Consider the following 27,332-nt stretch of genomic DNA (forward strand, 5'->3'; position numbering starts at 1 on the left):
CCGCTGCCACTGACGTGGGAGCTGCAGAGTGCTGGCCCCTGCAGCTGGCCCCATCCTGCCAGCAGGGACCACGGGCACAGCCAGTCTGACCAGCTGTGGTTAGGAGCCATGTCCAGAGTCACCAGCCAAGCCTTGAGATCCAGCGCCCCCAGCAGCACCGGGGCCCCGCCGGCACAGGCTGAGGGCTCCGGCCCTTTTCCCGACAGCCTCAGTATGCGGTCAGGACACTGAGGAGGCCCTCCAGCCAAGTCCCAGCCCCTGTGGAGCAAGGGGCTGCTCTTCCTTACTCTACTGCCTAGGATTGAGAAGGCAGGCGAGTTCCCAACACTTGTGCAGGGAAAATAGCAAACGCTTTACCCAAAATAAGCCAAAAAAGGAAAAAGAAAAGCCTTCTTCCAAACCAGCCTTTGAAAATTAGCTAGCGGCTGCTTGCTCCTCACCTTCAGCCCCCGCCACCAAATGGCCAGGCTACCTGAGTGGACGTGAGGAACAGACAGGAGCCACCTTCATTAACAAACCCTTTTTATTAGCGATAAAAACAGCCCAAGTCCCCCATACCATACCCTACAGGGAAAACGAGACGGGCAGAGGAGTGTTGACTATTTACAAGAGCAAAAGGACCCCGCGAGGAGCCTCGCCGCTCCAGGCCCCGCAGGGAGGCCACCCGTGCGGAGTGCAGTGTCTCTGTGGGGGCGGCGGCCATCAGTGGCAAAGGGCCATGGTTTCCACATTAAGGAAGCGGACGTGCATCTTGGTCTCGATGTCAATCCCCTGCCAGATCTGGAAAGGATGGAGCAGAGAGAGAGAAAGTCCCCAAGGCTGCCTCGCATGGACCAGCCCAGTTCCTCACCATCTCCACACCCACCTCCTCCGCCACCCACTGCGATGTTCCAGGCAGGTGAAAAGCAGAGGGCTGTGTTTCAGGACGATGAGCTAAGCGAGGAAGCAAAACTCCATCTGCCTTTTTGCTGGTTAATTTGGCTCTGACATTTGGATTCTCTCTGAGATTGTCACAGCAAGTTATTATTATTAAGTACGGAATCCAGGCTCGTAGCTCCAAGTCATTTGAATCCCACCCACCACTTCAAGCTCTGTGATTTTCATGCAAATTTCTTAACCCTGTTAAACCTCCTTTTCATCAGTAAAATGCCAGGACCACCACCTGTGCTGCCCACATCCCACAACACTGGGGGTCTCCAATGGAAGCATCCACAGAAGTGTTCTGTAAACTGTTAAGGGCTGTGCAATTGTAAGGTTTTACGAAGCCATTGTTGTTAATTAAAAAGTCACAACAGTTTGCCCCCTAAAACCCCCCTGGGATAGGAGGTCACCTTGTTCTTTGCAGACCAGCTCACGCCCAGGAAAGGTAATTGCTACTCGAAGACCACGCCCATTGCCACATACCTGGTACTGGTACTGTTGTCACAGTCCGTCCTGGCCGGGTCCCTAGGGGACATCTGGGCTACCAGACCCTGCCACCCAACAGAGCCCCACCACTCCCAGGACTGTACCCTCGCCAGCTCCTTGGCCACTCGGGGCCCAAGAGGGCCTGAGAGAGAGAGAGGGTGGGAAGGATGCAAACACCGACGGAGGGATGTGGTGGGCGGTGACTTCTCACTGGCTCTCTGCTTATGTAAGAACTTCAGACTCTCAAGCTGTCCCCTCAGCATCTCCAGGGACAGCCATAAGGCTGGAAACAGGGAGAAATCATTTCTGCACCTGTTCTGGGTGTGGCGAGGATGCCGAGAAAACGGACCCGGTTCCGGGTGAGTGCTCCGACCCTTGTTGAGTGGACAAGATGTCTCCAGGGAAAGATACCTGGACACCGGGGGGGTTTCTGCTGAATGCCAGGTGGGACAGGCCCCCACGGTGCAGGGACGCGCTGTGGGGGGAGCACTGGAGGCATGGCGGGGGGTGGGGGGCAGCCATTCGGGGAAGAAGTTGTTTCTCAGGTGAAAAAAAAAATTCATCCTTCTTCACCATGCCCAGCCCTGGCACAGGGCATGCGCGCGGGACGAAGGAGCTTGCTGCCCTCCGGCCCAGCAGCCCCCCTCCAGTCTTTCCATCGTGGCCCCACTCTCCTGCCACGTCTGCCTCCCTCGCATTTGCTGATGACTGGCCAGGTTAGCAGTGCAGGCTCGGAGGAGACGCCCAGCCCAGCTGCCCTTGGCTCTGTGGGGCTGTGGGCACCCGAGTCCCTGGCCTGGCTCCAGGCACAGGCCCGTCACGCTGCTGGGTGCCACCCTAGGTCGGAGGCTGGCACAGCATGGCTGGACCTGGAGCCTCTGGGTCCTGTTCCCCTGACTTCCTGTCGTCTTCAACTCCCAGAAGGGGCTTGGGGCACCGCTGTTGGGGTGCTCAGGCCGAAATGCTCAGAGCAGGGTGGGCTTGTCTTCCTGCCACGGGGTATCTGCCAGTCAGAGTGGCGAGAGGTCCCGGTTTCCAACCTGGGAGCCCGTCTGTAACAGTGAAGGCCCGGCGAGGCCTGAAAGTCCACTAGCGGGGGCTGGAGAGTCCACCCCAAGGCTGGAAGAGTGGGCAGCCAGTAACAAGTGCCATCTACAAGGCACAGTAAGAGAAAAGTGAGGGGCAGAACCACAGTTGGCTCCAGTGTGTGCTTCTGAAAAAAGCTGGTACTCTTCTAGAACATCCCAGAACCCCAGTACCAGCTGTGAACAAGGATGCTTCTGAGGAGGGGGACCAGGGTCTCATGCAGGAGAGAAATGGAGTTTTCCTTGTATGCCCTTCTGTACTGCTTAAATTGTTTTGACCATGTGTGAATATTACCTTTTCAATAAAAAGTAAAACCAGTTTACACTGTTTTACAGGCCATGCCCAGGCTTAATCTCTTTCCACAGAGACGCCCATCTCCCTCCTGACCAGTGGGCCCCCCCTCAAGCCCCCACCCTGGCCCGCAGCCCTCCCCCTCCTCCCAACACCCACCTTCAGGAAGTCGTCAAAGGTGATCCCCTCGTATACCTGGTCAGGCTCCTGGGGACAGAGCACATAGCATAGTGAGCAGTTCTGCCAGGAGCCTCTGCACCCCACCCCACCCCAGAACACACATGGTTGGGCCTGTTGAGGCAGAGTCGCGAGAAGAGGGGATCATTCTGGGTTGTTCGCCTCCAGCTCGAGGCCAGTCACACTGAACTCCAAGTCCCCTTCACTGGCTAGAGGCGGGTTGGGAGGAGAGTGCGGGGAGGACCACAAGGGAGGACCAGGTAGACGAGGGTAGAAATGGAGGGAGTGGGCACAGAGGCACTGGCTCTCCTTCCCACACAGCCGCCTCTCCACCCTTCCCAGCAGCATGGCCACCAGGAGACCCTTCCTGCTGTTTCCTCGTGCAGCCTCACACCAGCCTCGATAAGAACCAGTTCCAGGCTAATCTGAGCTCCCAGAGCACAGGGGAAAGGGGTGAGGGGATGAAGGGCTGGCCTGTGCGGCCCACGCCTGGCACGCAGTGAGTCACTGTGATAAGCCGGCCATGGGGCCTCTCACTGCCCAGTCACGGGCAGCGCCAGTCTGTCTGCGTCTTTCCTGCTCTGGGCACACAGGGACCGCAGGGACGATAGTGGGGCTCCTGCCCCTTTTGCTGTTATCTCAGGCTCTGCCACACCAAGTCTCCAGGAACCTGCCTGCAGCAGCCTTTGTGACAGTGGAAGCCCGGTGACGCCCCAGTGCCCATCAGGAGACCAGCGAACTAACTCTCGGTCATCCACGCTACTGATTACCATGCAGCCACCAAGAAGGGGGCGATCTACACGTGCCGATACGGAAAAGCCTCCAAGATATGTACATAGTGGGAAAAAACAAAACAAGCAAGGAGCAGAAAGATGTCTGCAGAGCCCGTGCATGCAGATGTTTCCTACACCACTAACCAGACCACCCCCCTCTGCCGTGTGGATGTGTGGGGTCAGGACGTTCAATTCCACGTTGTGTAAGTCAAAAATGAAGGACGCGCACGTATACATTGGTAGGAAAAGCCCATCAAGGCCGTTCCCCTTAGGGAGAAGGACAGGAGGAGACCCTTCTCTTTTTGCCCCTCTCGGAAATTTGTTCCTGCGTGTATTTAAGAACAACAGTAGGCACTCTCCGTCAGCTACGTGCCAGGCACCGTCCCGAGTGCTTTACAAGTGTTATTAGCATTAATATTGACTCACGACAGCCCCCGAGGTGGGCTCTGTTCTTACTCCCATTTTACAGGTAAGGCCACTGAGGGCACAGAGGCGAGGCTGCCTGGCCAGCTGGGAGTAGCAGAGCCGCCTCCAAACCTGTGATAGGATTCTTCGTCCTCTGTGGTGTCTTCTTTATACTTTTGTAATACAGAAAACAAATCAATATGTATATTTTAAGGTTATCAAAGCCACCAGTGCTCAGATGCCTGGGCCAGCCCAGACCCTGGGGCTCCCTGCTCTTCCTGCCACGGACACAGGGAAAAGTGGCCGCCCTCTCCCTGTGGGCACCCCAGGTTCCCAGGGCAGCCGAGGAGAGCTAATTATAGATAAGGCTGCACTAGCCCGAGACCAGGGCTGGAGGGTGGGCACCCGACGGAGGGGAGGGTAGACAGGGAGGGGATGAGACCCCAGCAAAGCAGCCCCACCCTCCAGCTGTAGGAAACCGCAGAGAAAGCACTCTGGAAAGAAATCGTTGCCCCAGTCAATAACCAACTTGGGAAGTCCACTAAAGTGGGGGTGATGGATCGTGTGTCTTTGGCGGGCGGCGCGGGCAGAAACGGTAAGGTCCTCCGAGGCCAGATGGTATTGAACCGACGCAGCTGCCCCTCGCTCCCGGGAGCACACAGCTCGTCTGTGTTTATCTGGCCGACAATCACATGAGAAGATACTTTAAGATCACACAGAGGATCCTAAGTAAAGACAGACGCCTGGGACGCACACTGGGAAGCCAGCCGCGGCAACGAAATGCCTCAGCTTCTGAGGCTGTGCAGGTTTTATGCAGATTAGCAGCTGCCAGCTGCCAACAATTTTACTACAGCAAATTAAGAAAACCGTCGCCAGTTGAAACTGGAGTGGGACGGGGAGCAATTTAAAGAAAGAGTGTAATTAAATCAAATGGGAATTTGGCTCCACAACCCGGCAGGGGATCCCTGCACTCCCCACCGAGGTCACCAGCCCTTTCTGTGGATGTTCATTTGCTGAGTGGGGTGGTTTCACCAAAGCCAGAAGCCTCCCCCTGGGCCCCAGAAGCAGACAGATAAAAGGCCAATAAAAATGATCACAGCCCCCGGGCCCGCTGTAGCCCCTGATGACAGGCTGGGGCACACACAGCAGGTTCCAGCAGGAAAACATCCCTCCGCTCGGGTGGTCATGAACCCAAAGCCATAAAGGGGTCTGGACCTGCAGCCACTTTACATACACAGGAGTGAAGAGGGGCGGTCATGTGGGACCACCCAAAGCCCTCAGGAAACGCTGAGATGGTCCCTGCGGGCTCAGGGCCACTGTGTCAGAGGCTGACCAGGCTGGACCGGCCCTACAAGAGTGAGTCTACCAAGCACAGTAAGATTGCTGCCCCTGAACTCCAGAAAATTTTTTATGTCCCTGAGCCTCGGTTTCCCCACCAGTAAAATGAGGCTAAAATCTATGAAACAATGCATGTGAAGTACCTAGCGGGGTACCTGCACATCCTGTGTGGTCCCCCTATGGGGGAGGAGTGTTTGGGGGCGCCTGGCCTGCCTGGAGCCCCCCAGGAGGCCCTGCAGGAGCCTCCACACGCCCTCTGCTCACACGGGCAAAGTGACAGTTACCCCTGCACTTACCACTTACCAGCAAACCTCATTTTACTGCACTTCACAGATGCTGCATTGTTCACAAGACCTTCCACCAGCAAAAAGATTACAACTCACTGAAGGCTCGGATGATGGTTAGCATTTTTTAGCAATAATGTATTTTTAAATTAAGGTATGTACATTGTTTTTTTAGAGAGACTGCACACTTAGTCTACAGAATAAACAACTTTTATGCACTGGGAAACCAAAAAATTTGTGTGACTCACTTGATTGTGATATTCGCTTCATCGCAGTGGTCTGGAACGGAACCCGCAGTATCTCCGAGGTCTGCCTGCTGCTGGGTCCCTCTAGTTCAACTGTTCTTCCCTGGGGACAATTTTGCCCCCACCCCCCAACCTGCTGCTCCCCAGGACACATGGCGACGTCTGGAGGCATTTTTGGTTGTCACAGCCTGGAGGGTGTGGCTGGCATCCAGTGGGTAGAGGTTGGGGACGCTGCTCGACACCCCACGAGGCCCAGGACGGCCCCACCACGGAGAGCTATCGGCCCCCCGTGTCCACAGTGCCAGGTGAAAACACCGCTCTGCCTTGCCCGAGTTCATCACAGGCCTGACCAGCTCAGTTCTGAGAAACGACCTGGCCATTTCTACACCAGCGTGACCCCGACGAGCCTCAGGATGTGTCCAGCACTCGTGCTCATGGTCCCCTGGAGGCCCTGCTGGCCTTCCTCCCCATCACAGCTCCACCCGTGGTGCCGCCTGGAGCAGCGGTGGCAGCCTCCGAAATGCCCGTCTAATCCTCTCACGTCTCTTCTGGGGCCGGCGGGGGGGCCTCCCACCCTCCACAGCACACAAGCCCCTCTCCTCTGCTCCATCTACACACCCCCATTCCCAGCTCACCTGACCCCACACCATGTGGCCCAAAAGAGAGCTCCCTGCTGACCCCTGCCTCGAGGCCACACATCCCCTCCCGGCCACTTGAACAAGGGCTCCCCCTGGGCCTGGGGAGGCTACGCAGCTGGGTCTGTGGGACCCCAAAGCTGGGCTTCCCTGCCTGGCGTGGCTCTCCTGGGGTTGGGACCTCCAGTCAGTCTCCTGGGGGACAGGAAAGCAGCAAGTTTTCTGAGCACTGCTCTGTGCCAGGCCCAGTTAGAGTGGTGAGCAGGACAGGCATGGTCTGCCCTCTCAGGCCCTTCAGAAACAGACTACAACCAGGGCAAGGTGGTGGGAGTCAGCGGGCAGAGGGGGCAGTGGGGAGGGTGGGGTTCCCGCCCCTCTCTCCCTCCACCCGGGGAGCTCACCATCTGCCCCACGCAGACGCTGGCGGCCTCCATCATGGCCCCGTCAGCGATGGAGCGAGCGGACTCCTTCTCGATGTGGGGGTTTCCTGAGAGCAGTTCCTCGACCACCTGCCGGGCGGGGCAGAGACAACCATGACCTGGGGCCTCCATCCAGAACACGGGGCGGGAGGCGCCAGGAGCCCTGGCGGGCGGGGAGCATACTTTACATTTCGATATTCTTCCAGGGTGATGCGGCCGTCGCTGTCCGAGTCATACATGTGGAAGAGAACTGCGGGTCGGGGGAGAGAGGGGGCTCAGTCAGGCAGGACGGAGGGCCCCCAGTCCCCTGCTTCCCCAACCTTCCCTGCTCTGAAACCCACCTCAAACTAAGCAAAAGACACCAATAATGAAACCTAAATGCCAAAGCCTTAGGGCTCAAAAGCAAAGCCCAGGGGGCCAGACTGACCACTTCCTGGTGGGTGACCATGGGCAAGTGACCTAACTTCTCTGAGTCTCAGTTTCCCCATCTGTAAAATGGGAATAGCAACATGTCTCCCTCATGGTGGTGTGAGGGTTGGTGAGCTACAACGGTGGATCAGGGCCAGCGACCGCCTGGCACACTGTGAGCGCGGATGATGTGACAGGATCATTAACGTGCGGCCACGTCACTGTTATTTCAAAGTATCATTCCTGAATGATCATTCCGTCATCACGGCCTCGTGGCAGGTCACGGCCCCGCTGCCTGCATCCCGCCCCCTGGCTGATCTGAGCCGGCCAGGACGGCACGAGGGACACTAGCGCCTCCTCTGGTTATTCCTCCCTTAGTGACGTCCACTTTGTTCCTTCACTGACATCACTCAGCATCCCGCAGCCCGAGAGAGGCCAGGAGCAGAGGGGAGGAGACCCCCCTCCCGGCTCAGCCTCAGGGGGCCTCGGCTCACGTAGCCTCCCGCATGGGCGTTATCCAGCCCTGACCAGACGCCCGGTGCTGTGCAAAGCACTTCAAAGACATCTGTCATCTTTCCTGGGCTGCCCGGGGCCCCTGCACAGACTGGGCTCTGAAGTTCACACAAGTTAAGGCGTTTGCCCACAGCCACCCTGTTGAGGGAGGGGAAACCAGGGGTTTCAACCCACCTCCATCCGATTCCACATCCCCCACGACCCCCGACCTGGCCCTTGGAGCAAATGGGAAGCTGGGCCAACACCAGGTGCCCCCTGGTCCGGGTGCCACAGGAGGGCACGGGACCCCAGCCGGGCAGTTCCCGCAGCCCTCCCGTACACATTCCAGAACTAAATACGGGCCCGGCCTCCATGGCTACAGTCTCCTGCAGACGAGGCCGCCTCGGGCGGGGCAGGGGGGCGTCAGGGGTCATGGGAAAGTCCCCGGGGGAAGGGAGACATGACACAGGCCACCGGGGACCCTGTGCCGCTGGCCCGCCCAGCTCACAACCAGTCACGCTCCGGAGCCCAGGGCCCAGCGAGGCTCCTCCAGGACAGACCCGCCCGCGGCCCAGGGAGGCGGGTCTGCCAACTCTGCAGCTGCAGCGGCTCATGGAGGAAACCAACTTTCAGGGCGCACCTCCTGCTCAGGGCGCGGCAGGACCCGGGGAGATACGGCCCGGCCCGGTGTGGCGGGGAGGGGGACCCGAGGCACGCACATCTCAGCTTCTCTTTCCGGCACAGCTGCACCTGCTCCTCATCCATGGCAATGTCGATGGGCCGGAAGTAGGACATGATGGTCAGAAAGTCCTCGAAGTTGATCTCGTCGGCCAGGCCGCTGGGCCCCTTGCGCAGGTTCCTACGGCGGGTTGGAAACTGATTAAAACCTGGGCCCTGTCCTTTAACCACCAACAGCTCCCGAGGACTCAGCCCTTCAGGGCACACACTGCGCCCAGAGGGCTGTCTGGCCTCGGGTTCTCTTTCCCAACAACCTGCTCGTGGGGACGCCAGGGGCCCCACGAGTTTTCTCCCAGCCCCTGCACCGCCCTCCCAGAGCCCAGCATCCTGGGGCTGGGGGAGTCAGACAAGCGCACAGCTGTTGCCAGGACGGAGGGCTGCCTGGGCGTGCTGCTCATTCACGGGGAAACCGAGGCACCGAGCAATCCGGTAACCCACCCAGGGTGCACCTCCTGACCCTTTCCTGAGACCAGAGGTCGGCAAACTGCAGCCCACGGGCCACATTCCGCCTGCCCCCTATTTTCGTAGGGCCCATCAACTCAGAAGGGTTTTATATGTTTTTAAATGACTGCAAAATGCTTTGGAAAAATACCCCAAAGAAGAACAGCATTTCATAACAAGTGAAACTTATATGAAATTCAAATTTCACCGTCCATAAATAAGGTTTTATTGGCACACAGCCACACCTCTTCATTTGCTTTCTGGCTGCGGCTGCTGGCGGGTGACAACGGCAGGGCTGAGCAGTTGTGACAGAGACCATGTGGCCACAAAGCATGAAATGTTTGCTCTCCAGCCTTTTGCAGAAAAAGCGTGCTGACTCCCGCCCCCTCTCAGCTGTCTGAAACTCTAGTACCGTGATCAGCCGCAGGCAGCGCTGAGGAAGCTGTTTACTACCCAAGTGCAAATTTCGCCAAGGATTTCAGAGTTTTTAATAAATGAGGGCAGGTCGAGGTTGTCCCTATCGATGTGCTTTTCTGGAGAGACAAGAAAGGGCTCGTGTTCCGGGCGGGGCTCAGGGAATGTGCTGTGCCCTGCACAGCGCCTGGCGCACAGTAGGTCCTCAGCCAGTGTGTGCAAGCACATCGGAAAGCCACCAGCGCGGGTCCTGGCACGAAGAATGGTTGTTGGGAAAACAGAGACGACCGGCTCCCAACCCACTGCTGCCAAACCCCCATCACTAACCGACTTTTGTCACAACAGTCTGATGGCGGCTGGGGCACACTGCCATTGAGCTGATAGGTGAGGGGTCCCCCACCCTCACTGTGCATCTTGCAAAAGGACAGTTGCCCAGCTGGCTCCAGACGACCAGCAGTTAAGGGCTGGTGCTTGTAAATTTACCTGGGTCCCCCCTGCTAGGGTCATGACTGTACCTTGATTTAAAGGGATATGTTTTCAGTTCTCTCTTGAGGGGCCCATCTACTCCCTTTCAGAAACCGACTGCCCCGCAAGTGTGCACTACACTTCACAGTTTGCAGTTCTCGCTATTCCCAGTTTCCCATTCCAGGAGATCTTCCAGAAACAGGTGGATCCCAAGCCTGGAATAGGGAAGGTGGATCGTGAAACTACAAATCCGAGAGATGAGACGAGGCAATCTTTCCCACCCTCTTGAAGCCCCGGCTTTGGGTGTTTTTCACAGTCTCCCCTTAAATCTTCTATCTTATAAAGTTTCCCCCTGCTCCTCCTGACAGATTTTTGATCATCTCAAAGTTCTTGCTGTCAGAGACAGAGGCCAAATGTATAGGGCATAAAAAGAGTCCCTGGATTTATCGGACTCCTCAGAAGCACCTCTCACTGCGGTTGGTCACCCGTCCTTCCCAAGTGGTTTAGGCTGCAGCAAGAGGGACTAAGATTAGCGCCTGGGAAAATATGATAGGCCCCAGGAGGGCAGGCCACGTGCCTTTCTCGGAGAAGGTCGAGACCCAGGCTGCTTTGGCATCAGGTCCCAATTTGAGAGGAAGGGGTCCCTTCCCCTCCTAGTGTCCCTGGGAGGTCCACATGGGCCAACATCATGGGCTCTAAAAGCAACGAGAGTACAGAGGCCACGAAACCCCAGACACGGCACCTGGAGCCAGCCCCACCTGCTCTCCACTCCATTTCCAAAATGGGGAACGCAAGGTCAGAGCCGGTGGATGGAAGAATGGGGGCTGCAGCCAAATCGGCAACCCAGCGCAAGAATGCTCTTTTTGCAAAGACGCCTGATTTAGAGCAATATTTTCGCCTCCTTATCTTTCTGATGATCCCGTAAGGAATGGGGGTGCCTGGAGGTGGGGATGGACCCCACCCAAACTGCCTGCAAGACTGGCTTCTCTGTTCTCTGTCCTGTTCCCAAAGGGTCTTAGAAAGCAAGGCTGACACTGGTATTTCAAGAAAAGAAAATCTGTCTCCAGCACGCCCTCCGAAGTCCTCACTTGCCTCCTTCTCAGGGTGAGATGTGAAGGATGCACAGGACATGCAGGGGCTCGGCTGCGGGCCCCAAGTTGTCCTGGGTGCAGGCCAGGGGAGCCTTTCTTTATCCCCTCCTCGGTGACTTCCCGGCTGCCACCCTCTCTCCAACACCCAGTTTTCTAAGCACTGCCTAGGCCGAGGCGAGAGCCACCCCCTCCCCCGGCACAGCCCTCCGCTCCTGCTCATCGTCCTGCGTCATCGTCCCAGAGCAATTCCCTAGAGCAGGCGCGGCATCGTGAGATCCCTCGATTCCCCCCCACCCCCCACGACTACACCTCCAGTCAATCATCAGTTTCACTCGCCCGATCTCTCTGGGGCCCTCCCCCTCCTCCCCCGGCCCCCAGGCCAGCCTCCACCATCCCGGGGGATCCTCCAGCCCTGCCCTCCACAGGCAGCCAGAACGAGCTTTGCAAAACGCAAGTTGGCCCCTGCGGCTCTCCTGCTCGCCCAGCTCCCCAACCCCCCGACTTGGTCTCCCAGGCCCCGGGAGGTTCCGTCTCCGCCATCCACCCCACCTCTCACCGCCCCTCCCTGCCACACTCCCCACCCGGGGTCCCTACAGGCTTGTTTCAATGTCTGCCTTCTGGATGCTCAACATCCCCTCATGGACCGATGTCCCTCAGCCTTCAGGTAGCCCCGCGCCTGCACCAGCCCTCTGACGGCCGGCCTACCTTCGGACCCTCAAGTCCTCCCTCTCCGGCCTCTGACTCACCGTCCCAAGTCCAGCGGCTGCCTACTCAGGGCCGCCTTCCTGTCTTCCAGCCGGAGGGAGGTCTCGGCTCCGGACCTCGTCCAGGCCCTGTCCCCCTGCCACAGGCAGCCACTCACGGGGAGCAGCCCCGCAGACACCTCAATTCCACCCCAGAGCCGGAAACACAACTCCTGGGTCTGTCCCCGGTTCCCGCAGGTGAAGCCGAGAGCCAGGTGACCTCGGGTCAGATTTGTTTTAAGGAATAATTACATTTAGCAAAAGGCACAGATCTTGCGTTTGGACAGAGGGACGCACCTGTGAAGCCCACCCCCCAGGCAGGATACAGACCACTTCGCATCCACCCCAGAGGCTCCCTCGCGTCGCTCTCCAGGCTAGCCACACTCCCCCAGGGTGCTGGTGGGGACCGAGGAAACAGACCGGCTGCCACGGGCTCTGCGGAAGCAGGTTCGCTGGTTCAGGGCTGTCACCCTGTTCTCACCTCGAACCGTGGAGACATGGGCCCCTCCAGCCTCTGACCTGGAGCCCGGGTCCCTCATGTCCGGCCAACTGCACAGCTGGTCGGGTCTCCATCGAGGCTTTGGAAACAAGCCTCACAGACACACACACACAGGCAGGGATGTGCACACACAGACACACCCCACGTGTGCACTTACACCTTTGTCACGTCAGGCGCCCACTACGCTCTGCTCACTCTACCATCATCCTGTGACGGCTCCAACTCTAGACCCAACGGCCTGTGTCGACTCCACGTCAGGGGCTGCATCTCCCGCCCGGCACCTCCCTCCCCCGCACCCTGCCCTGGCTCACTCGGCCCCGGCTTCCCAGCACGTCCCTCTGAGATGCCTCAGGCGGAACCAGGGTTAAAAAAGAGGTGGGGCGCTGACTCGCACTCCCATCTTCACCACGGACTGTGTGACTTTATCCAATGTGACCATGTGCTGTGGAGACTCCTCTGGTCCCGGCTCCCTCACCTCCACCCCCAGATCTAACCTTCCCTCTCTCATCCCCTCGCAGGTGTCTCAAAGCCGCCCACTGCTCTCCGTCTCTATTCAGCAGCCCTGGCTCAAGCCTGGGGACCACAATATACCGCCCTCCCTGGCCTCTGTCCCCTACAATCCACGGGCAGCCAGAGTGAGCTCTACAAAATGCAAACCTGGTTCACGCTCCACCTTAAAACCCATCAGTGCCCCCCACTGCTGCTCCTAGGTTGACGTCAAGACCCCTCCTGCTGGTCTAGGGGCTGCATGATGCAGCTCACCGCCTCTCACCATGCTCGGCCTCTCTGCGCTCCAGCCAGGCCTCCTCTCTGCCACTCACGCTCCTGGACTCCCTGTGCCACTGGGCCTTTGCACATGCAGCTCCATTCTCCCAGAGCACCTTCCCTCCCTGCTTGGCCTGGTTAACTCTTGGTCACTCTCTCCTCAGGCCTCACCCCACAGGCCCTGGAGGAGGCCTCTGCATCTTCTGGGGCATCCTGAGGACCCCTAACCCCCACCTCATGAACAGGTGAGGCTCAGGGCAGCTCAGGGTCTCACTCAGGGCCCCACAGTCCTGGCAGAACCAGAGCTGAGCGGTTCAGCCTCGTAGAACTTGAGACGCACAGGAAAGTCCCCACCCACCTTCTGGCTGCAACATGCCCATTCCCTTCCTTCCTCTTTCTGCTGGTTCCCGTTCCTCAGCCATCTCTGCAGACACAGGGTGTCAGGCCCAGGGCCCCGGTGTGCTTGTCTCCAGGCCCCAGCAGCCTGGGGAGGGCGTGGCCACCCTACCTCCTGCACGGAGCCTCAGACACAGTGAGTCTCCATCCGGTCAGGTGAGTCTTTCAACCCAACAACACTGGACACGTGGGGGCACGAGCTCCGGGACGCTGGCCAAGGTGCGCCCGCTCTCTGTGCCTCAGTTTCTGCGTCTGTAAGCCAGGGTGATGAGCATACCAATAGCTAACCCAGCACTGCGCCCGCCTCGTCTCAGTGCACACCCACAGCAACCCACGAGGCGGAGGGTATTACCACCTCTACTTCACAGATGAGGACACTGAGCAGCCTCCAAGATGGTCCCCAATGAGCCCTGCCTCCTGGTTTTCACACCCCTGTGTAGGCCCCTCTCCAGGTGTGGGGTGACCCAGTGACTCACTTCTAATGAAGAGAATACAGCAGAAGTGATGGGATGTGAGATTAGGTTACCAAAAGATAGTGGCTTCTGTCTCCCTCTCTCTCATTCTGATGTCTCACCCTGGAGGAAGCCAGCAGCTGCCATGTGTGAGTGGCCCTGTGGATTAGCCCATGAGATGCCTCGGCCCAAAGCCAGTGAGGACCTGAGGCCTGCAGACAGCCACGTCAGTGAGCTCGAAGCAGAGCCTCCCCCACTCGAGCCTTCAGATGGCCGCAGCCCCAGCTGACCCTGAGCCCAAGAACCCAGCTCATCTGTACCCAGATCCCTCATCCCCGGAAATGGTGAGATAATAAACACTCATTGTCTCAAACTGCTAAGTTCTAGGGTAATTTGTTACGCAGCCATAACTAACTAAATACAGAGGCAAGAGAGATTGATGAGCTTCCCAAAGTCACCAGCTCTGAATCCAGACTGACGCCAAACCTGTGCTCACAGCGCCCACCCAACACAGCCCCTCTTCTCTGCCCCAGTTTAACTGCGAGGAGTTACCCCCCGAGGACAAAGTCCCCTGCCATTGACTGGTGCCGGGAAAGGAGCCCACCTGTTGTCGAAGAAGGCACGGACGATTTTGGATCGGATCGGGTTGAGCTCCAGATCAGGGACGTTGTTGAAGTTCTCCTTGCTGGGTTCCAGGAGGAGCAGCGCCGGGAAGAGAGAAGAAAGTGGATGTCATGGAACGCTCATCACTCATCGGGCTGTGTTTTTCATCCCGAGCAGGCCCCACGGGAATAGTTCAGAGACGGGACTGGAATGCACAGCACCGATCCGCCTCCTCCTCCAGCCTCTGGACTGGCAGGAGCAGGGAAGATTTGGAGGCTCAGAGATGCTTTTGTGAATCCAACAAATGTCCTGGACATTCACCTCCAGAAAAATGCAGGGACACACGATCTGCACCCCATTCTGAGGGGTCAGAGACCGCCTGAGGCCCATCGCAGACCCCCAGGTAGGCCCAGCGCAGACCCCTGCTGTGGCCGTTCTGGAATTGAAGCAGCAAGATGCTGACTTGGAGATTTGGGAAACAGTCTGACAGGCTCTCAACTGGTTAAATGCAGAATTAGCACGTGACCCAGCGATTCCACTCCTAGGCATATACCCCAGAGAAATGAAAACAGACATCCACATAAAAACTTGTACATGAATGTTCACAGCAGCATTATTCACAATAGCCATAAAGTAGAAACACCCCAAATGCCTTTCGATTGATAATTAGGTAAATAAAATGTGGTCTCTCCATACAATGGATTATTATTCAGCCATAAAAAAGATGGAAGATGAACACACTCTACAACACAGACGAAACTTGAAAACATTACACTAAGCGAAAGAAGCCAGACACACAAGTCCACACAGCATATGATTCCATTTGTATGAAATGTCTAGAATAGGTAAATCCATAGAGACAGAAAGGAGATTAGTGGTTGCCAGGGGCTGGGGGACTGGGAGCAACAGAGAGTGACAGCTAAGGGTACAGCGTTTCTTTTTGGGGTGATGAAAATGTTCTAAATTTGACTGTGGTGCTATCCGCCCAACTCTAATTAGTAAAAGCCACCGAATAGTGCATTTTAATGGGTGAGCTGTGGGGTATGTGCATTGTATTTCAGTAAAATTGTTTTCAAAAGAAAAAGATGCTGGCTCGGGGCAGGAGAGGGTGAACTCCCAACACAGCGCTGGGTCCCGGAGGCTGCGGGTCTGCAGCGTGGAGGCGGCAGTCCCTCAGCTGCCTGACCTCCCGCATCCTTTGTTCTCGGAATCTGCTCCCTGCTCACCTTTTTCTTCTGCTCCGTGGACTTCAACAGGCAACGGCGTTGGAAGGGCCCCAGGGACACAGGACACTAATCCCGGGGCACAAGGAGGCACACCCGGGTGGAAGGATATCAGCTACTTAAAAGGGGAACGTCCCGGGGTGGGATCTTCATCGGATTTGGGACTCAAAACTGGAGCAGACCCGTGCTGGGAGAGGAGGAAGCGCCACGGACACAGAGAATCAAGCTCTGTCTGTGTTGGAAGGTTCCAGAAACACACGCTGGCCCCTGTCCTGCCTCCACCTGACAGAAGGGGAGGCTGGGGCTCAGACAGGAGAAGCAGGACCTGGCCCCGGGGCCCGGATCCCCCCGTGTTCTCTCCTCGCTGTGCTGCTTCCTTTCTCTCTCTCCCAGCACTCCTGGAGGCATCTGGCCAAACTCAGGAGCCAGCGTCAGCGGACACCAACATTTTAGACTCGTGACAGCCCAGTTCTGAGAAGGAGGGCACTCCCAACAGCTGGCCTGGAGTGATGGAATATTATTCTGTCATTAAAAGGGATGCAGCACTGATTCATGCTACAATGTTGATGAAGCTCGAAACCACGACGCCGAGTGAAAGAAGCCAGACATGAAAGGCCTCATATCATGTGACTCCATTTATGTGCAATGCCCAGAATAGGCCAATCCATAGGGACAGAAGGTACACTGGTGGTTGCCAGGGTGACGGAGGCAATGGCTGATAAGTACAGAGTTTCTTTTGGGGGTGATGAAAATGTTATAAAACTGACTGTACACTGTAAATGGGTGAATTGTACAACATGTCAATTATATCTGTTAAGCTGTTTTAAAATTCCCCTAAAGTATTTTTAAAAGCCAAAAAGCAAAGGACCCCTGCACTATGACTCTGTTTATATAAAGAACAGAAAGTGCCCACACTGACCCATGCGGCTGAAGTCAGGATAACAGGCAACCTTCTTCGGGATGGTGACTAGGAGGGAGCACGAGGGGGCTTTTGGAGGCTGAGAATGTTTTGTCTTGATCTGGGTGTGGGGTCCTGGGTGTGTTCAGTCTGTGAAAGTTCATCTCGAGATGACCAGTCACTTTCCTCTGTGCATGTTACAGTCCCCACTGCACCAGCATGCCCAGCTGTCCTCCCCTTTCTCCTCAACTGCGGGAGGCGACCACAGGAGGAAACACAGAGAAAGCCCAGAGTGCCCTGGACGGGAACAAGTCAGGTCGAAGAGGTCACAGGGAGCTTGAGAGGGGATTTTGAGAGACAGAAAGGAAGCAACCAGCTGCTACGTGCCCAGTTAGTACTTGAGACGCTGAGCCCCCTCCGGTTTTCACTGGCCAGGGAGTCTTTGCTCCTGCTAACCCTTCCTCAGCCTCAGTCTCCTCATCTGTGAAGTGGGCACAGCCTCTGGAGTCAGATTTGGGTTCTACCTGGCTCTGCCACCTGGGATAAGCGACCTAGCCTCTCTGAGCCTCCGTGTGCTCCTCTGGAAACAGGAACCTCAGAGGGTTGTCGTGTGCTAACGTGAGATGAAGTCTGGAACACGCTTAGCACCACGCCCGGTGAGGAGGGAGTGCTCCACAGATGGAAGCTTCAGCCACGGCACCCTAGCTCGTGGGGCAGGACCCCACGATTTCCACAGCATCATCTCCTCAATGCCGTGCACAACCGGGGCGCACAGGTGAACGAACAGATGAGCGAAGGGATGGTGGGTGCGGGCAGGGCTTGTCTCCTCGTCCAGTCTGCCCTGAGCACCCGGCCTGCGCCCGGCTCGGCTCCTGCCCCAGGTGTCCAGACCCTTCAGCCGCCCCCCAGGAGTTCTCCGTCTGCGGATCCTTGGAGAGCATCAGGGGCCTGCTCTGCCTTGCTCGGCTCGGAACGGGCTCTCAGAGGAGCCGTCTCCCAGGACTGCTGGAAGGATCCGATTCGGGGACACATTCGTGGAAGTGGAAGTGAGTCTGGTTAACTCCCAGGAGGGAACAGAGGCCCAAAACAAGGTAGCTGCAGGTTCCGGGGGTGGAGTCCCCATGCTTGTGAAGGTGGCAAGGGACCCACGAGGACCCCCGGCCACCCTGAGATCCCAGAAAGGGCCAGAGGGACTCTAGGGCTGACCGCGAGGGAGAGCAGGCAGCAACGCCCTGGGACGGAGGGGGTGGAGGTAGGAACGACCTCACCTCGTAGAGCCTGACGAGGACCCTGGAGGAGAAAATTAACAACACAGAGGCCTGACTTCCCACTGAGAGCAGAGGAGGTGAGGCAGATGCTAGGATCGAGCTGGGGGCAGGTGTCCCCGGGTCCCGGCCTCACAGCCCCGGCAGGTCTGTGCAGGTGTCTTTGAAGCCCAGTTGTCTTTGCTCCATCTCTCCTAGGCACCTGCTAGGCCCACACTAGAATCTCTCCTCTCCCTCCCCACGGGCACTGTACTGACTCTCCAAGCCTCAGTTTCCTCATCTGTGAAGTGGGTACAGACCCAGCACCTCCCATATCACAGGGATGTGAAAGTCTGGCACACCCAGGGGCCGATCCAGGCTCTGCCCCTGACCGGGCACATGATCTTGGGTGAGCCACTGCACGTCCCGGAGCCTTGGACTTCTCATCTGTAAAATGGGGATGATGGGACTAGCTGGGTAGTATCATGGGATTAATGAGAGGAACGCATGTAAGGTGTGCAGCATGCTGCCTAACACCCCGTGAGCTCTTAATTCTAAAATGATGATAATAAAAATAGCAGCTCGCCTTCTATGTCCTTCCAAAGTGTCAGGGACTGTTGTAAGAGCTTTACATTATTATGTTATAAGGTAGGAACTTATCTCCATCTTTTTTTTTTTTTTTTTTTTGGTGAGGGAGATCAGCCCTGAGCTAACATCCGTGCTAATCCTCCTCTTTTTGCTGAGGAAGACAGGCTCTGAGCTAACATCTATTGCCAATCCTCCTCCTTTTTTTTTCCCCCAAAGCCCCAGTAGGTAGTTCTATGTCATAGTTGCACATCCTTCCAGTTGCTGTATGTGGGACGCGGCCTCAGCATGGCCGGAGACGCGGTGCGTCGGTGCGCGCCCGGGATCCGAACCCGAGCCACCAGCAGCGAAGCGCACGCACTTAACCGCTAAGCCACCAGGCCAGCCCTTATCTCCATCTTAAAGATGAGAAAACCAAGGCAGAGAGGTGAAGAAGCTTCTTATTGTGAAGATTGGTACCGACTGACCCAGGCAGCACAGGGAAGCCCGAGAGCAGCTGCTCACGACAGTCAGGTCCAGCTGGCTGTTCTTGGGGACACTCCCAGGTACCTGCCCACTTCCCAATTCAACAAGTTGAGTTGGACCTCTAGCCCAGAGCCTGAGGCAAGCGAACCAGAGCTTAATCGCAGCTTAATGCCCCATCAATGCTGGTTTCAGTCTTATTTTCCTTCTCCCCGACCTGCCCCCAGGTGCCCACTGGGCTGGTCAAACCGGCTCAGCGGATGTGTCTAGCCGTGGGAACAGGCTTGACTCGCCCTAGCCCAGGGTTGGGGACAGGTCACTGCTCTTGGGCCAGAGCTGATGTAAGGTGGCCAGTGAGTGGTCCAACTGCTCCGTGACCAGCGGGGGGGTGGTACGCCCACGAGGGCCCCAGGGGCACACGACTTCCTCCCTCCTCCAAGGGTTTTTAAATTTCCCCCTCGGGTCCTGAGGGCTTTCACTGTACAGGCTGTGCTCAATGCTTTGTGAGCACCGCCACATTTAATCACCCCCACGCACCCACTTTACAGGCAAGAAAATGAGGCCCAGAGAGGGGAAGTGACTAAGCCACAGTCACACAGCAAGGAGAGGAGCTTCGAATCCGGTTCTAATCGCCCCATGCACTTCCTCACACTGGCTACTTCCTTTGAGTTGCACGTTTTTACTTTAAGGCAAGAGAATGAGCAAGATCTTCGTTGGGCATCTGTTCCCACCCAGCCCAGAGAGGCCCCATCCAGCGCCCAGAACAAGCGCAAGACAAGCGTCTGGCCCACAAGGGAAGGAGAAGACGGGAAAACCACCGAGGGCGGGCGGGCTCGTCCTCCGGCTCGTGGTGTGGGGTGGTTTCCGGTTGTGTCTGAAGTTCAGCTCAACGGCAGAGCTCTCTCTGCGGGTTCTGGGCTTGGGCCGCCCTCAACCACACCAGGCTCACTGAGCTCCGAGCTGAGGAGGCAGCAAGGCCCCAGACGCTCAGCCCAGAACGCCGGCCTCCCTGCTCTCTGCTGGTCCACGGCTCCCTGCAGCATCGAGGGAGGCCACTGGGGTCTTTCCTTCGTGGGGCGCCTGCCCCACTCTCCCCACCCCACTCCCTGTGCTCGTTGCTTAGCATTTGAAGTTTCCCACGCGGTGGCCACGAGACAGTAGACACTGGGGAACCTGGGGCCCCACGGGGACTCACCAAGGAGGGACCACATCTCATTCAGCATGCGTCTTCCCAGGCAGAGCTGAGCTACTCAAAGTGCGGTCCCCGGACCAGCAGCATCACCTGGGAGCTTGTGAGAAATGCAGTCTCGGCCGCTCCAGAGCTGCTGAATCAGGACCTGCATCTTAATATGATCCCCAGGGGATTCGTGTCTAAGTTAAAGTTTGAGAAGCACTAGGAATTCCCTAAATGCACTGGGCGGTTCTCCCATCCACGTGCCTTTGCATAAACGACTCTGGTAAGAAAGGCCAGGTCCCCTTGTCCCCAGGCAGATGCCTCATTCGAAAGCTGGGGCAGCATCACCACCACATTCCTCCTCATCACATAGGCTTTCTCCCCGCCCCTGTAACCACTCCACGGGGCCTGCTGCCCTCCCAACACCTGTCCTTGACTTATCACAGGGTAGCAACCAGTATTCCAGCACCTTCCATGTGCAGGCACTGTGCTAGGTGCTGGCTGCAGCAATGAACGGGACTGACACAATCCCTCCCGGGATTCTAGTGGAACAGAGACAGAAAAGAGTCTCTCAGGCAGCAACAAGCACTTTGCAGACAGACCAAGCAGGGACAGGACAGAGACCGCTCGGAGCTGATGAAATCTCACTGGGGTGGTCAGCAAAGGCCATGGCAAAGGAGACACACGAGCCGAGACCTGAAGGAGGCGAGTTCTCAACTCCAGGGAACGTGTGGCGACGTCTGGAGACATTTGTGGCTGTCACACTGGGAGGGCGAGTCACTGGCATCTAGTGGGTCGAGGCCAGGGATGCTGCTCAACATCCTACAGGACAGCGCCCCCCCCCCAAAGAATTCTCCAGCCCCAAGAGCCAACAGAAACCCTGCTCCAGGGAAAAGCATTCTAGAAAGAAGGAACAGTGTGTGCAGGAGCTCTGAGGGGGGAACAGCGAGAACGGCCACGCGGCTGGAGCAGAACGGGCCAGAGGGTCAGGAGGTCGGAGGGGCTGTGGGCCGATCGTCCGGGATCTGCAGGACACAGAGCGGCCTCGGGGGCTCTGACTACATTTCACTCGGCGAGCTGGAACGTTTTAAGCAAAGAAGTGCCATTTTAATGGGCTCCCCCGTACGTTACTGTGGGTCTATACCATGGAGGGGCTGGGGGGGTGAGAACAGAAGCAGGAGGGCCAGGGAGGAGGCTGCTGCGATAATCCAGCTGAGACATGACACGGCCTGGAAGGGACATCTGGGAGGACGAGGAGCAGCTTGCCTGGGGACGTGTTAAGTGTGAGATGCCTTCCGGACATCGAGTGGCTATGTGAGTCTGGCGTTCAGAGATGTCCTGGCCGGAGATACAGACTCGGGAGTTAGCCTCCAGGCGGTGTCTCGAGCCGTGAATGTGTATTTTATTTCAAGGACAACGGGAAGGCCAAGACGACCCTCGGGGGTCTGCGCCCAACCCCAGCTCTCCTCTCACCACTCAGCACGCAGGCTGACGAAGCTCGGGCCGTCTCCTCGCCTTTGCGCTGGCGGTTCCCTCGGCCTAAGCTCCCTTCCCTCTTCTCTTCACACACCGGCTCCTTCTCTCCACTCCGCTCCCAGCCCCATCGCGCCCACCGCAGAGGCACCTTCGCTGACCACCTATCCCAGGGTCGCCCTCCCTGCCCCGTTTCCCTCCTTCATCATGTGCCGATATGTTAGTGACCTCTCTGGCACTCGCTCACTCTCTCACACACACACACACACACACACACACACACACACACACACACACACACGCATGCACCCCGGAACAGAAGCCCCCCGAGGCAGAGGGAGCCTCACTTCTCATTCAGCATCCTCGGCACCAGAACCTGCCACAGAAGACCCTTAACACCTGCGTCTGAAAGCAAGGACCCAGCCGGTCTTAAACATCCCGGGAAACGAATCTCTGAAAAGTTTGATGTGAGCACCCGCTAATGAATCTAGGACCATCTAGAAAGCTCCTCTCCGCTTCGGGGGACATCTTGGCATCCTTTCACACCAAACAGCTCCCTCCGGGCTCTCCTTCTCACACCTGCCCTCACACACTCACCGGAGCAGATGTGAGAGCCCCAACTGCCCCGCTGGCTGCTTCCCGGGTAGCTTCACAAGCCGCTGCGGGTCTTCCTTTTTACACAAGCCTGCATCCTCCTAGCTGAGGCTTTCAAGGGGGCCCTTGTTAAGGCTTGGGATACATTAAATACTGACTGCGAAGCAGCCTGACGCCCTATGCAGGGCTGTGACTCTCACTATCGTGAGAACTTCTAAAAAAAAAAAAAAACCTGTAAATTTTTAGCTACCTGACAGGCTAAAAGCAAAGTGACTGAATTAAGAAGTGACTTAAGATGCAGAAAAGCAATGTGATCACAGAGGTTCAGGGCTCCAGCTCTTTCATCAGCCAGCTCTGCTTTGGAACCCCAGTGCTGCTGGGGTAAACTTTAACCTCTTTAGCCTCAGTTTCTTAACCTGTGAAATGGGGTAATGGGGTGACCTTCAGAGGGTTCCTGAGACCCTTGAGACCACACAAGTGAGCATTCAGCCAGGGCCTGTCACACGTTAGCATTCGGCTCATGGCCGCTGGGGCTCCCGTTGATGCACACGACCCCGAGCTAACCTCTAACTCGATAAAGCTGCGGGAAACCCTGCCGAGGGTTACAAGACAGGACCTCGAGCTAGCCCTTCTGTGGGTGCCCTGGTGTCTGGCTGATCAGAATGCTGCTCTGCACCTTGGAACACCTTGGCATTCAACAATGAACCGTGCGTCCTTTCTCTTCCCCACGTACATCTGTGGTTGCATTTATCCCAGGCATCACTCCAACATTCAGTGGCTTGATGAATCTAAAAATATTTTCGTAACGTGGCTCTGTCTGATCAGGCCTCCTGCGGGCCTGCACTGCTACGATTGAAGGATCCCATAGCATCTATTTCTGGGTGTAGGTGAGCCCGCCAGAGCGCTGTCAGGAAGTAAAAAGTCGCTGTTTAAGACATTCACCAGTTAAGTGACCCAACTAAAGAAAGAACAAGTGCACGAAGCCATTACTGTATTTTCTTCACCGTCTAAATTAGTATCTTTTAATGGTTTCCTTATGGAGGGTCTTCCCTGCCGGAAGAAAAGCTTTTGAGGACAGGAGAGAAGTCTCTGCAGGGTAGACGTTCAATAAATGTGTCGGATGAAGATTTCCTAGGCAAGCATTTTGCCAAGAGGCCTCAGAACTCTGTGGTCAGGGTGGATTCAGGCTTTGGGGGTCTTGAAACATATATAATTGGGGGGGCCCTCTTAAAGAAAAAGTACGCAGCATTATGAATTTTTTTAAAAATCAGGTGCCAGGCCTCGTAAGGAACCCCCACAGAGAGGGGCCCCAACGCACTGGCTTTAAAGGCCTCAGGGTAACCCCCACCCCCAGACATCCTTAGATGATTTTCAGAAAGAGAGGGAACCTGACCGAGCACGGGCAGGAAATAGTGGGTTAAGATTCAAATCAATTTTGGCAGGTTTTACCTTGTGGGATTATTTTTTTAAGCTACATTCAATTTATCAAAGTGACAAATTCAGAAACCCAACTCTTTGTCAAGCTTTTAAATGCAACTTACAAATCTTACCAGTCTATATATAAAGGCCGCAGGTTTGAATAGTCACTTTGGAAAAGGGGCCTTTTGCACTCAAGGTATTCTAAAGCCCCCTGTGGGATCCTAATAAGCTCCCGCCACCTCGGCTCTCTGAGGGGGGGGGGCGAAGGGAAGTGCACCCCACACCCCACACAGACTGGGGTACTAAGGGTCTTGCTCGGGGAACCCCAGGCAACACCTTTCTCATGGGGGAGCATGTCCCCACAATCCAGCCAGCTTTCACCAACAGGCCTCTAAATGCTAAAGAAACGAATCCTTTCCATGATGTGAAACCCCAGCACAGCCCAAGGCCCCGTGGACAGCCCCAGGGATCAGGGAGGTTGAAGGCCCAGGCTGGGGTCACTCGGGAAACCCTTAGCAGAGTGGGGATGGCACTGGGGACCAGATCACAGCCCAGGGCCTTCATCCCTCAGCCTGGGAGGATGGGCAGGAAAGCAAAGGGGCCTGAAAAGCTTCCCCACTGCCCTTCTCCAGGCCCCGGAGCGGGGATTAGGATTAGGCAAAGCAGTTCCCGGAGCCTGGGAGGAAGCCTTCCTGTGGGCCTGTTTGCATAAGGTGCTGCTGCTGCGGTTTGTCACCTCCTTCCTGCAGGCTGCGCCTGGCTGTCACCATGTGAAGCTGACACTAACATCCCAGCAGAGACTGCGAGACACTGGAACAGGGGCTGTGGTGAGGGGAAGTATACACCAACATCCCAGGACGTTAAGGGCAGAGGGCCCTCAGATGGCAGAGTGGGGAGACAGGTCCTTGGAGGTCATTCGCAAGTCAGGGCAATGCCCCCACTTCCTTACAGAGGGATCTCAGCACTGGGTTCAAATCCCAGCTCCTCCACTTCTGAGCTGTGTGACCCAGAGCCAGGTACATGGCCTGAGCCTTGCTTTCCCATCTGTAAAATGGGGAGAACAGGTGTTCCTACCACTATTTCCCATGGGTTTTATGAGACTGAAGTAACACACACCAGCTGTGCAGCACACAAAACATGCTCGAATCATAATAGCTTATATTTGTGAACAGTTCTTATAAATTCTTTTACTAGGACTATGTAAACCCTACGAGGGAAGTACTATTACTAACAATGGGTATCATGTACACCATGCGTTATGGGTTATAAAGAACCTTTCTAGTCATTATACTCACTCACTCGTTCCTCACTTCGTTGCTCATTCATTCATTCAATCAACCATTCCCAGAGCATTTGCTGTTACAAGCCCCAGACTCAGCACTAGGGCCAGAGAAAAAGAGAGGCCCGGTTCCTGTCTCCCAAGGGGCCAACAGTCTGTCAGGGGAGGGGGTTGGGGGGACAGTTATAATTCTGTGCTGTGAATGTTGGGATGGGGCACCCAGGAGGAGGGTATGGGGGTGCAGGGGCAGGAGGGGTATCTTGGAGGAAGCGGTGTCCACATTGAGACCTCAGCAAAGCATCTTCAGGGGCCAGCATCTGAAGACCTGGGTGGGCTCCAGCTAGAGCATGGACATGACCTGGAGGGCAGTGGGGAGCCCCCGAGGGCTGGGGAGCAGGGGCTGCTCACTGGGTCTAGGCAGACATGCTCAGGGCTCTTGCGAGGGCAGGTGTGGAAGGGCGATGTATATGGTGGTCCTGGGGTGGGCGTGCAGGAGAGGGGCGGACGGGGTCCAGGGAGGGCGGCAGAGCCAGCGGCTCACCTTCCCCAGCCCCGGCCTGGCCTCTGAGCCGCACGTGGGCCGCTCAGCGCCCGCAGGGGTGCAGCCCCCCCACCCAACCCTGGAAGGCCCAGTGGGTACTGTCCTCGGTGCTGGGTAAGGCCCACCTGACCGCGACCACCCCGCTTGTTAGAAATGCAGAGTCCCAGTCCCTGCTCCAAACCTGTGAGCCAAAACGTGCATTTTAACCAGGTTCCCAGGTGACTCACACCCACACTCGCACCCACCATCTGCGGGGGAGGCAGAAACAGATGCTTAAGACACCTGAGCACCACAGGGAAGAAGTAATGGGGCCTTGAGAGCCTGTCAGGGCGCCCATCTGGTCTGGGGGGAGGGGCCATACAGACTTTCCCGAAGAAGTGCCGTTTCTGTGGAGACCTAACAGATGTGCTGGATTTGGTCAGAGAGAGATGTGGGGAAAGATGGGGGCTACAGGCGTGAGGAGAACGAGGAGGTCTGAGCTCTCCGACGGACCTCCCAGGCCAGGTGGCGGGGGACCAGGAGACTCAGGCTGTTGGTGGGGGACAGAAACTAGCAGCATCTGCTGGGCTCTAACTATGATCCAGGCACCGTGCTCGCCAACCCAGGACCGCGAGACTCAGGGTGCGGTCCAGGGACCCGCAGCATCGCTGTGGGTCAGAAATGCAGCATCTCAGGCCCCACCCCAGCCCCGCTGAAGCCAAACCTGCATTTTAGCAAGATTCTCAGGTGATTCGAGCACACACTCAAGATAGAAGGAACTGGTGTAGGACCCATCATTTCAGTACATCCTTGCAAAGGCCCATGAGGGGCCCACGAGGGGCTCAGATGCTGGAAGCTCAGAGTGGGAGGGGCCTCCTATGGCACTGCAGCCACTGCCTCACTCAGCGCCTGCGCTCCCCACCTCCACTCCCACCCCAGGAACAGAGGGCACCACTTGGGCATCTCAAGGAGGGTCCTCACAACCTCACAGACAGGTGGAATGAGGACAGTCCCGTCTGCCAAATGCCAAGGAACCCAGCTCAGAGCAGAATCGTCCTGCAGGCATCTGCTCACTTTTAAAGCAAAGCAAATCCCAAATGACCGTGCTCACTCTACAGATGAGGGGACAGGCTCAGAGAAACAAAGCAGCTAGTCCAAAGCCACACAGGCAGGGATACAGAGGATTCAAATACAAGTGGTTTCCCAAGTCTGGGTTTTTGCCTCTGCTTCCTCAAGTCTGAAAATTAAACGCACGTGGAATTTGAACCTAAAGCCTCTCCCCAGCCGAGACCCACAGACCCCAGACCCACAACAACGAGAAGCCCAAGGCGGCTTATTAAGGGTTTGGGGGTGCAGCTTGCTGGAAAATTATCTTGAGAAAGGGGGCTCCGCCTTCACACACGCCCCACCCTGAGCTGCCTGGTGGTGGTGTCCACTGGTGCAGGTTCTGAGCACCTGGCACAGAGCACGTGCCCCTGAACTGCTGCAGGAAGGAAGGAAGGATGCCCTTGACACGTCCACATTCCAATATCCAGCGTGCACAGGTGTCACCCCCTGTTGCACCTCGAGGTGCTCAGCTGAGGTGTTCCCACCTTGCACCCCTTCCTCAGCCCACGGCCCCAGGAGGCCCACCTTGCCCTGGGAACCACTCCACCCTCCAGCCCCGCCCCTGGCGGATGACCCAGCCCACTCCCTCACAGCTCTGGGACAAAACAATTTGCATTTCCGGCCCCTGGCCATGGTGATTGGCTCAGACCTGGTCACATGACCCGCATGAGAGCCAATGAGAAGCAGGTGACTTTTTGCGGGGCTGGGCTCTCTCTCCTTCGTGGGGCTTGGTGAGCCAGATGCATGGAATTAAAGGTGTAAATCCTGATTGCCTGTTTCTGCCTTG

At 56.8% G+C, this 27,332-nt stretch overlaps 1 protein-coding gene across 1 annotated transcript in view; it reads right to left on the minus strand.

The window, feature by feature from the left end:
• Positions 1 to 505: 505 nt before the first annotated feature.
• TESC (tescalcin) overlaps positions 506 to 27,332 on the minus strand; it is a 46,799-nt gene continuing 19,972 nt past the window's right edge. Inside the window, exons 3-8 of the mRNA XM_058531511.1 lie at positions 14,569 to 14,649; positions 8,680 to 8,819; positions 7,249 to 7,310; positions 7,043 to 7,150; positions 2,944 to 2,991; positions 506 to 780 (exon numbers count right to left, since the gene is read on the minus strand). Coding sequence (XP_058387494.1) covers positions 703 to 780; positions 2,944 to 2,991; positions 7,043 to 7,150; positions 7,249 to 7,310; positions 8,680 to 8,819; positions 14,569 to 14,649 — 517 coding nt within the window. The 3' untranslated portion in view covers positions 506 to 702. The remainder of the gene's footprint in view (positions 781 to 2,943; positions 2,992 to 7,042; positions 7,151 to 7,248; positions 7,311 to 8,679; positions 8,820 to 14,568; positions 14,650 to 27,332) is intronic.

This window comes from Diceros bicornis, chromosome 35 (assembly GCF_020826845.1).
Source record: "Diceros bicornis minor isolate mBicDic1 chromosome 35, mDicBic1.mat.cur, whole genome shotgun sequence".
Lineage (NCBI taxonomy): Eukaryota > Metazoa > Chordata > Mammalia > Perissodactyla > Rhinocerotidae > Diceros > Diceros bicornis.